The following is a 9910-nucleotide window of genomic DNA, read 5'->3' as shown; positions in this document are numbered from 1 at the left end:
CCTCTGCCTCTGCCTCTGCCTCTGCCTCTGCCTCTGCCTCTGCCTCTGCCTCTGCCTCTGCCTCTGCCTCTGCCTCTGCCTCTGCCTCTGCCTCTGCAGTGCTGGGAGTACAGGCTGGGCCAGCACACAGAGCTGTCTTACAGTCGAGTTTCATCACCCCTCCTCCAGTTCTAAGACTTGGAAGTAGAGACTAACAAGAAAGCTAAACCTTGTAGAGGAACAGCAGGGATGGGAGAACCCGATATCAAGATCTATGTCTGCCATTTGTTCCTGCACCTGTGCAGCTTCCTATGAGGAGCCCTTGGCTTAGCCTGAAAGAAAACATGGTGATTCTCATGAAACAGGCTGACAGAATTCTGAAGAATTTGGGGGGAGGGGAAGTGAAGACTGGAGGTAGAAATTCATGATTCCAAGTTGAAGTTCAGCACCAGGTACTGAGCTGTTGAACGACACTGTTGGGTCCTTTATCATCAGGCTAGATGTGAAGTCTGGAAGTTTAAACCCCAGAACCAACAGATCAAAACAAGCCAGTCCTTTGCTCATACTTTCCATTTGATTAAGTGGTACCCCTACCAATTTCTTGCTGAGTCCCATATCTAGAAATAATATTTTATCTTCCATCTTTGTTTTTCTCATTCTTCATATTCATACCCAGACTTCTCCTGGGCTCTGCCTTTACACTGAGTTCTCAGCACATCACTCCTAGCGAGGCAGCCCTCAGTGGCCTCTGTGTGCCTCTTATGGAAGTGTGGCTGCAGCTTGCACAGACCTTCCCACCCCCGTCTCGCACTGCTGCCCTGTGGGTGTGCTTTGTATGGGTGTGCTTTCTTCCACTTGGTGATGCTGTCTGATGTTACTTCCTGCCATCTTGTACATCTTTCCCTGACTTCACCCTTCCACCCAAATCCCTGGTTCTTTCTTGACTGTCTTCCAGACTCTGAGAAACTCTTGCTCTGACCTCTCACACAGAAATAGCTTCTCCAAAATTCCTTTCTTTGGAGAACAAGACTCCACTTTCAGCATGGCTTGCTTGTCTCTTCTGGAGAGCAGAGACCTGCTCTGCCTGGTCCACTGTCTTCCTAGTGAGAGGAATGTGATAAATACCTGAGCCTAAACCTGCCGCTTAACTTAGCAGAGTGTGAGGAAGTGCATGGCCGACCCATGCTGAGGGAAGCCACTGACAGTGTCTGTGCCCATGGCCTTCCTTGGTCTTCCATATGTCCTCTGGAGTCTGATGACTGGTCCTCTCTTCCCTTGCAGCCGGCCCTGCCAGCTGCCTTTTCCATCTACGGTGCAGCAGCATAGCCCCATGTCCTCTCAGACCTCCTCCATTGGTGGTACTCTGCACTCCGTTTCCCTGCCTCTTCCACTTCCCATAAGCCTGGCGGCTTCACAGCCCCCACCGGCCTCCCCCAGCCAGCAGCTTGGACCAGATGCCTTTGCGATTGTGGAGCGAGCCCAGCAAATGGTAGAGATCCTGACAGAGGAGAACCGTGTGCTTCACCAGGAGCTTCAGGGCTGCTATGACAACGCTGACAAGCTCCACAAGGTATGTATGAGACATGCCAAGGTAATTTGATAGATCCTGGGAAAGAGAGAGGTAAATAATGGGCTGTTGTTGGCAGGAGACCATGAGGTGCTTGGGATTAATTTCTGAGTCACAGGATGTATCATAGAGCTCTTAGGAGTCTGATGGCCTGTCTGGGCACTTCCTGTTTTGAATGCAATTCAAAGGAAGGGAGATCCTTGGCAGCCATTCTATGAGTACAATTCAGGACTCACCAGCCACTCATGATAGCTCTGGAAGAAGGAGAAAGGCCTTGCTGAGGAGTGGGACAAAGGGAGAAACAACTCCTGTATGAGGAGGCCTAAGGGAGAATCACAATTTTTTACCCATCTGTCTATTGGATGGGCATCTAGGCTGGTCCCTTATCTTGCCTGTCATCTCATCCAGTCTGCCCTGAGCTGTCCAGCTCTGTGCTAGAAGTTGTAGGTATTCACTTGGAAACACTGCTCTACTAGGCTGTTTTTATGGCGGTTACAGCTACTTGTTGTTCTGTCCTCGCAGTAGGCTAAAGGCTCCACCATTAGTATTCTTGGTTTGGTAAAATATAAGCAAATAAACTCACACCTGCAGTTTCAACCCAGTCCCTTGAAATCCCTTTGTATACAATTCCTGTGTATCTGTTTATAGTTAGGTTGAAGTACATTAGTTCTCTGTAGAGCTATTGGACAGACAACATACAGCAATGAAACCCGGCCTGGCATGGAGAAAGGAGCAGGGTTTCTGGAAAGAATGTTGTGCTTAAAGTCTGGAAGTCTGCGTTTGGGTTGGAATGCTTGAGTTCTCCCCCACCTTAATATCTTCCAATGTGAAACCAAAACTTTATTAGTCATTATAAATGACGGTACAGAAATAGGATATTTAAGGGACTGGAGAGATAGCTTAATGGTTACAAGTACTTGCTGCTCTTGCAGAGGACCTGAGTTTGCAGTACCCATATTGGGTGGTTCACATCTGCCTGGAACTCTGGGGGATTCAACACTCTCTCCTGGACTCCTTGGATACTGACACACATATGGTGTGTGGGTACATGAGTGTGAGACACATAGAGAGACATGTCAATAATAAGCAAATAAGTAAATAAAATCTTTTAAAGGGGATATTTCAGTTATGCCTAGATTCATCCCATCCTCCTATCAGTAGTGAGATACTTTTACTAGGTGCTGTTAGACAGCATAACCATCACCGCAGCTCCTATAGAGCAGCAGGAGGAAGATGGAGTAGATGTGAATGAAGGCTGAGGCATAGAATGACATCCATGAAGATGTAGTGTCCATATTCAGGGTGTTGGACAGTCAGCATCACAGAGGCCCTGTCACAAATACGGCTTTAATGCTAGGTCTTTATTACAGTTTGAAAAGGAGCTGCAGAGCATTTCGGAGGCCTATGAGAGCCTGGTCAAGTCCACCACCAAGCGTGAGTCTCTGGACAAGGCAATGAGAAACAAGCTCGAAGGCGAGATAAGGAGACTGCATGACTTCAACAGAGATCTCCGAGGTGTGCCTTGTTTATACTCTCAGTGTCAGGTGTCTTCCTTGGCCCTTCTCTGCCCGATTTTTAATTTTGTTGTGTGTGTGTGTGTGTGTGTGTGTGTGTGTGTGTGTGTGTGTGTTTACACTTCAGAGGATGACTTTTGAGAGTTGGTTTTCTCTACCTGGTTGACTCAGGGTCTCTTTATTTCTGCCATACTTAATGCTCCAGACTAGCTGGCTTATGAACTTATAAGTGATTTTCCTGTCTCTCTACATGAAGACTGGGGTTACAGACGCAAACCATGGGTCTGAAAATTGATCTCAGGCATTCTGGCCTTCATGGTTAGTCTTTTCTATCCTGTCAGCCTCACCTTATTTTCTGAGGCTGGGGATCTCTTGATGAACCTGGAGCTAGCTGATAGAGCTAGGCTGGCTGGCCATCAAGCAGAAGCCCTGGGGAATCTTCCTGTCACTACCTCCCAGAGCTGGGATTACAGATGCATGCCACAGTATGCAGCTCTCATGAGTGCTGGGATCAAACTCAAGTCATTGTGCTTGCTCAGACTGAACTTTCCTGGCTGAGCCATCTTCCCAGCCCCCAAGGGTTTTCTTATGATAGCTTGGAGAGTACAGCATTGTCCCTGCCTCAAAACTGCTCATTCTGGGCCCTACCTGACTGTCCCTGTCATGATACACAGCTCTTGGCACTGTCTGTATTTCTCTGCTGTGTGATGGCTTGGGCTTACTCCTCCTTTGTTTATAGATCGACTGGAGACAGCCAACAGGCAGCTGTCCAGCAGGGAATATGATGGGCATGAAGACAAAGCTGCAGAGAGCCATTACGTGTCCCAGAGTGAGTATGTGTGTGTGTGTCTGTCTGTCCCAAAGCTGTTATCTTTAAAATATAGGAGCCTGAAGCAAGGCTCATACCAGCTTCTAATAGGTTTTGTGCTATGTCCTTTTTGTGAGTTAATTTACCCTGTCATCGACAGTCCTCAGATGAGGGTTTCCTCAGTCAGTCAGGGGCAGAGCTGAGTTGTCAGGCCTCCTCTCAAGGATGTTGAGTCTGTCTATGTATTAGCTACTCTTGTGGTTATAATGAAACACTTGAAACAAAGCATCTTACAGGAGGAGGTTTGAGGATAAGGTCCACTATGGTAGGGAAGGGTATGGCAGTGGGCATGCAGGACTGCTTGTTTATATAGGGTAGATCAGGAAGCAGAGACAAGAGTTCCGGCTCAGTTTGCTTTCTCCATTTTCTCTTCATTTAGTTCGGGGGTCCTCGCCCACATTCAGGGAATGTTTCCTTCCTCCATTATTTCTTTCTGAAAATACCTAAGACATTTATTAATCTAATGAAGCTGTCCTACAGCTCCTTGCTATCTATTACCCCCTCAGGAAACAAGGGTGAACTCACTATTTAAATTAGTCATAACCCTTCTCTCCAGGGAAGGACAGGATACTCCGTGGTGGCATTTGGTGCTCTGGGCAAGTCAGAGTGCTAGCCTGGGGCTGTTCTCCCACACACATTCCATGGGAATCATCATACTGCATATTTCCATGCTTGGTGTCCTGGGAGTCTCTGAGCCCATTTCACCCAGGAGTAGGGCCAGTGTCTTTGTAAGCCTCCAGACTTTTAGGAAAATATTCTATTAATTTTACCAGAAGCAAATAGCATCAGGTGGGTTTTGAAAAACCATCAGTCAAAGTTTGAATTTCTGCAAATGGAATGCACCAGAAGTATAAAATGCCAACTGTCATGTTTTTTTAAAAAAGCTGTTTAGAAAATTGTATTCTGCTATATGTCATAATTCCTAAGGACATCATGAGTAACTGCTAACAGCTTAAAAACAATCTGAAACAACAAAAAAGTTAGCATGTTTGAGAAGTAGCCATCATCTTCTTCTCATAACAGTGTTCTGGCATATGGGGGTATCAAAGCCCTTAAACTTTTAAGACAAACCCAAAAAAAAAAAAAAAAAAAAAGCCGGGCGTGGTGGTACACGCCTTTAATCCCAGCACTCAGGAGGCAGAGGCCAGCCTGGTCTACAGAGTGAGTTCCAGGACAGCCAGGGCTATACAGAGAAACCCTGTCTCAAAAAAACCAAACTTTTAAGACTGAGAAATAATAGACTAAATTTTGCAATTTTCAATAGTTTGGCTTAACGCCCTTTCCATCTCCCAAACTTTCCCATGAAAGTTTTGCACTCTAGTTTTCTGTAAGTTCTGTCTTTGGCCAAGAGTCACTGGTGCTAGCCAGGCTTTTGCCCCTCGGGTGATTGCCCTGTGCTCCAGAATGTATCTGTTGCTGTTGATGTCGTGTGTTTGTTGTCTCATCTGGGCTTACATGGGAAGGTTGTGCTGACTGGTTTTATGTTAACTTGACACAAGCAAGAGTCAGGCAAGATCTTGACACAGCAAGATCTATAGGCAAACCTGTGAGAAATTTTCTTAGCTACTGACTGATGGGGGAAGGCCCAGCCCATTGGGGTTGGTACCACCCCTGACCTGGGGTCTTGGGTGCTATTAAAAAGCTGGTTGAACAAGCCAGAAAGGAGCAAGCCAGTAAGCAAGCTTACCGTGACATCTGCATCAGCTCCTGCCCCCAGGTTCCTGCACTGTTTGAGTTCCTATCTTGACTTCCTTCAATGATGGGCTACAGTGTCAATTTGCTTTTGATAATGGTGTTTCATCTCAGCAATAGAACCTAAGACAAAAGTGAAGTCCTGTGTACTATGTGCATGGACAGTACTGATACCTTGCTTTTGGATGACTGTGCAGGGGCAGGGGGAGACATGCTGGCTGTGTTCTGTCAGGGTCCATATTGTAGTTCATGCCGTGTAATGAGCATTCATTTGGCCTCCCAGCCAAGGCTGAGCTTGGAATAACAGGGTTTGGTGAGCTCACATTGCTGAAGACTTTCATCTCTGGCTCAAAGCTGAAACATCAGCGTCAGGCATTAGGGCCCCCTGGATTTATAGGGGAGGGTTTGTTCTGCACAAACATGCTTTGCTATCTTTCAAAGGCATAGACAAAGGCCACAGGCATTTTTCAACTGCTTAGAGGTATCCCAAGGCTGATGTGTTAGGTAATTGAGTCAGAGAGGCCTGATAGTGATGCTCCCTAACTGATAGTGGTGCTCCCTAACTGATAGTGGTGCTCCCTAACTGATAGTGGTNCTAACTGATAGTGGTGCTCCCTAACTGATAGTGGTGCTCCCTAACTGATAGTGGTTCTCCCTAACTGATAGTGGTGCTCCCTAACTGATAGTGGTTCTCCTTAACTGATAATGGTGCTCTCTAACTGATAATGGTGCTCCCTAACCTTCCCACATGAGGTCTTCATGGCACACCCTTCCTCTTTCTTCAGCAATATCAGGATTCAAACTGTTTTGCTCTTCTGGTGGAGGAGCAAATGGATAGATTCAGGATGTTACTTCATATTTACATAGGACTTTTTCCTTAGTGAAACCTGACAACCTTTTGACTATTGAGAAAATTAGCATGTCCCCCAGTTCCATTTCAGGCATCCCCCAGTGTTTGTACTTGCTAGTGTCCACAGTGCTGGAAGGTACCATGCATGTGTGCAGATTTGAATGACTTGTCCCCCAGTCTCAGGAATTTGATACTTAAGTGGTCCTCAGCTAATGATAGTGTATCGGAGACTTCAAAGGTATGTGGCCTTTTGGGAGATGTATGTCCTAGAAGCAGCCTTTGAGAGTTGAAAGACTTTTGCCATTTTGAATTGACTTTCTCAGCTTCCTGCTTATAATTTGAGATGTGAGCTGCCAGCTCTTCCTGCTACCACGCCTGTCTCCTGCTGCCACAATTCTGACCACAATGTACTATTCACCCTCTTGACTCATCATAAACTCTTTATCCTATAGTTGCCTTGGCTGTGGTATTTGATGATAGCAATAGCAAGATATCTAATACAGCATGTTACTGAAGTAAAAATATCTGTCTCACCCAGCTGTGAACCTGCAAGCTACAATAGCATCCATGTCAAGACATGTCCATGGATGCAATAATGGTAGAAATGTGGTAAGAGCAACCAACCACTCTGAGGCACCCTCCACAAAGCAGAGTGCACACCAGACATTGTCAGTGAGGCCAAGAACCTGTGGTTAGACAGGTGACAGACCCTAGGGGAACAGCGCAACAACATGGCTCCTAAGGCAACGGTTGTACCTGTAGATCAGGTCAGCACAGCCCTCATCAGAAAGGCTTTCACAGTGTATGCTGATTGATTATGGCTTTTGTTCACTTTTTTATTTTGTTTTGTTTTGGTTTTGGTTTTTCAAGACAGGGTTTCTCTGTGTACCCCTAGCTGTTGTGGAACTCAGTCTATAGACCAGGCTGGTCTCGAACTCAGAGATCCATTTGCCCTTGCCTCTGAGTGCTGGGATTAAAGACGTATGCCGCCGCTGCCATTGACTTGCTTTTTAGTTTTTTGCCATGTTAAGCATAAATCTAAGTTTTAATCACTATTCCTGTATTCTTCAAAGATGAGTGTAATTCCACTGTTCATCTGATGTTTTGAAAGCCAACTAGGTAGGCAGAGAAGGTAACAAATTGATGAAGGACTAACCTTGAACCAGAGAGAAAAGACATTTTAGTATAGAGGCTTGTTGGTGTTTTTTGCTGAGACCAAGGAAGTCAGTAACGGAGACTGGACCAGACAAGCAGGTGATAGATAAGCAGGGGTTGGTGGGCAGTTGACTAGTGGCAGTATGGTGTAGGTATGACCAGAGCAACTCGGTGGTAATGCATTACTTACCTTTCTCATTGCTGTGGCCAAATACATGACAAGAGACAATTTGCGAGAAGAAGGGTTTATTGTTGACCCAAGTTTGAGGAAATAAAGCCCATTGTGGCCGGAAAGGCACAGTGACAAGAGCACAAAGTGGCTGGTTGTATTCAGGCAGTCTGGAAACAGAAAGAGGACTTGGATACAAACCTCAAAGACCACCCTTGAGTAACCAACTTTCTCCACCTAGGTCCTATCTCCTGAAGGTTCCACAGTGTCCCCAAATAGCACAACCAAGTGTTCAATTCCTGTTCAAACCATGGCAGATGGTCATCCTTATTAATAAAATACAGAGTCAGACAAGGAGTTAAAGTTGAGCTGTGGAGTCTTCCCTTGCATCTGTAGCCTTGTGAACAGCTGTAATGAAAGATGCAGAGATGTGCAAAAGGCTGGATGGGAGGTGCACTCGACTAGGCTTTCATTCAGGGTGTGGACACAGAATGACAGGCATGGATTCCTGCATCTCTGCCCACTCATTAACATGTTCTGCTATTAGAGTATTACTCTCCCAGAAACTGGAGTATTAGAGCAAAGGTCAACAAAGGTCATCATAACCTCAATGTCACCCATTCAAGGAGTGGCATCCTTTGCAAATGAGTCCTTTGAGACCTAGCAGTTGGTTCAGAGGAAGGCAAGACAGCCTAACATTAGTGGTGACACCTGGATATGTGTGCTGAGAATAAGGGCTGGAGTGTAGGGCTGACAACCACCTTGACTGATGCAAAAAAAGAGGGTAAGACAAGATAGATAGTAAGAAGCTTTGTGGGTCTTGCTTGAGATCATCCGTGATATAAAATCTGTAAGCCCAAAGGGACACACAGACATGGACGGACACACACACACACAAAGAGAGAGAGAGAGAGAGAGAGAGATTAAGAACACTAGAAACTGAACTCTGTACTGCATAGTTGCCACTGAGTTCTGAAGGCCAAGGTGGGAACTACACAGGTCTGCTGGGCTCTGCTTAGTCATGAAACTTGCTGTTTCTCTGGAGGATCAGTGCATAGGAGTTTGAGGATCCTGAGAAAAACCCTTTTCTGTCCCCTAATGATTATCAACAGTGGAATTTAGAGCTTTGTTTTATGGTTTTGTCTCTGTGTTTTTCCAAATTTTTACACACTGTAAATGACAGTGTCAAAGCCAAATTGTTACTGAAGAATAAAACTGTAGGCCATTGGCTTGTGAGACTGAGCCTTCTTTGTCTTTTAGCTTAATTGTGGTCCCCACTTTCTATCTATCTATCTATCTATCTATCTATCTATCTATCTATCTATCTATCCATCTATCTATCTAGTATGTATGTATGTATCTACAACTCCACCTCCACTTCTCTCACTTGCTAAAGGCAGTTTACAACAAAGCACATTGCCTGGGAATATCTATCAATCTTAGTTCCAACTTCTGAGTTATTAGGACTTTTAAAAAAATATTTATTTTGTTCATATGAGTACAATGTAGCTGTCTTCAGACACACCAGAATTGGTCATCAGATCTCATTACAAATGGTCGTGAGACACCATGTGTTCCTGGGAATTGAACTCCAGACCTCTGGAAGAACCGGCATGGCTCTTAACTGCGGAGTCATCTCTCCAGCCCTAGAACTTTTTTTTAGTCATTTCTTTTTGAAAACTAATGACTACAAATTTCTGCCTGTTTTAGTCTAGGGAGCTAAAAATAAACAATTAGATATGGGGGAAGCTAGGTTGAGAGGTATGAAATTTCATCTTATTGAGTTTTTAAATGACTTGTGAAATTTTTGGGTAGAGCACACCTGGCTAACTGGGCATGTGTGCTATTCCAGGGTATAACAAGTCATAGGTGAGGCCTGGACAAGGGTCTCCACACCTTGCCGTCTTTCAAGGGAGCAAATTTCCCAAGCGTGCCTTCAAAGCTTGCTTGCCCATGTTGTATTTTAAATCTAGAACATTCGAGGGCTTCATCTACTTGGTTTAACTGTGGCAGACACCCCTGAGACAGTCAGGCCTTTACAGAGTGTGTCTGCAGGGTGGCTGTTTATACTCACAGGAGTCTTCTCTCAAGTGTAAAAGCAAGTGGTAGTCGGTCC

The 9910-nt window shown here is 45.3% G+C and overlaps 1 protein-coding gene across 6 annotated transcripts in view; it reads left to right on the top strand.

Moving 5' to 3' along the window:
* Amotl1 (angiomotin like 1) overlaps positions 1-9910 on the top strand; it is a 100492-nt gene that overhangs the window by 68209 nt on the left and 22373 nt on the right. For all 6 annotated transcript variants that reach the window (XM_029481384.1, XM_029481385.1, XM_021171539.2 and 3 more), the window contains 3 exons: positions 1261-1549; positions 2917-3061; positions 3800-3889. In XM_029481384.1, the coding sequence (XP_029337244.1) occupies positions 1261-1549; positions 2917-3061; positions 3800-3889 (524 nt within the window). The remainder of the gene's footprint in view (positions 1-1260; positions 1550-2916; positions 3062-3799; positions 3890-9910) is intronic.

Source organism: Mus caroli, chromosome 9 (genome assembly GCF_900094665.2).
Source record: "Mus caroli chromosome 9, CAROLI_EIJ_v1.1, whole genome shotgun sequence".
In the NCBI taxonomy this organism is placed as follows: Eukaryota; Metazoa; Chordata; class Mammalia; order Rodentia; family Muridae; genus Mus; species Mus caroli.
Note: the sequence above shows the minus strand (reverse complement) of the source record. Positions and strands in the feature narration are given on the sequence as shown.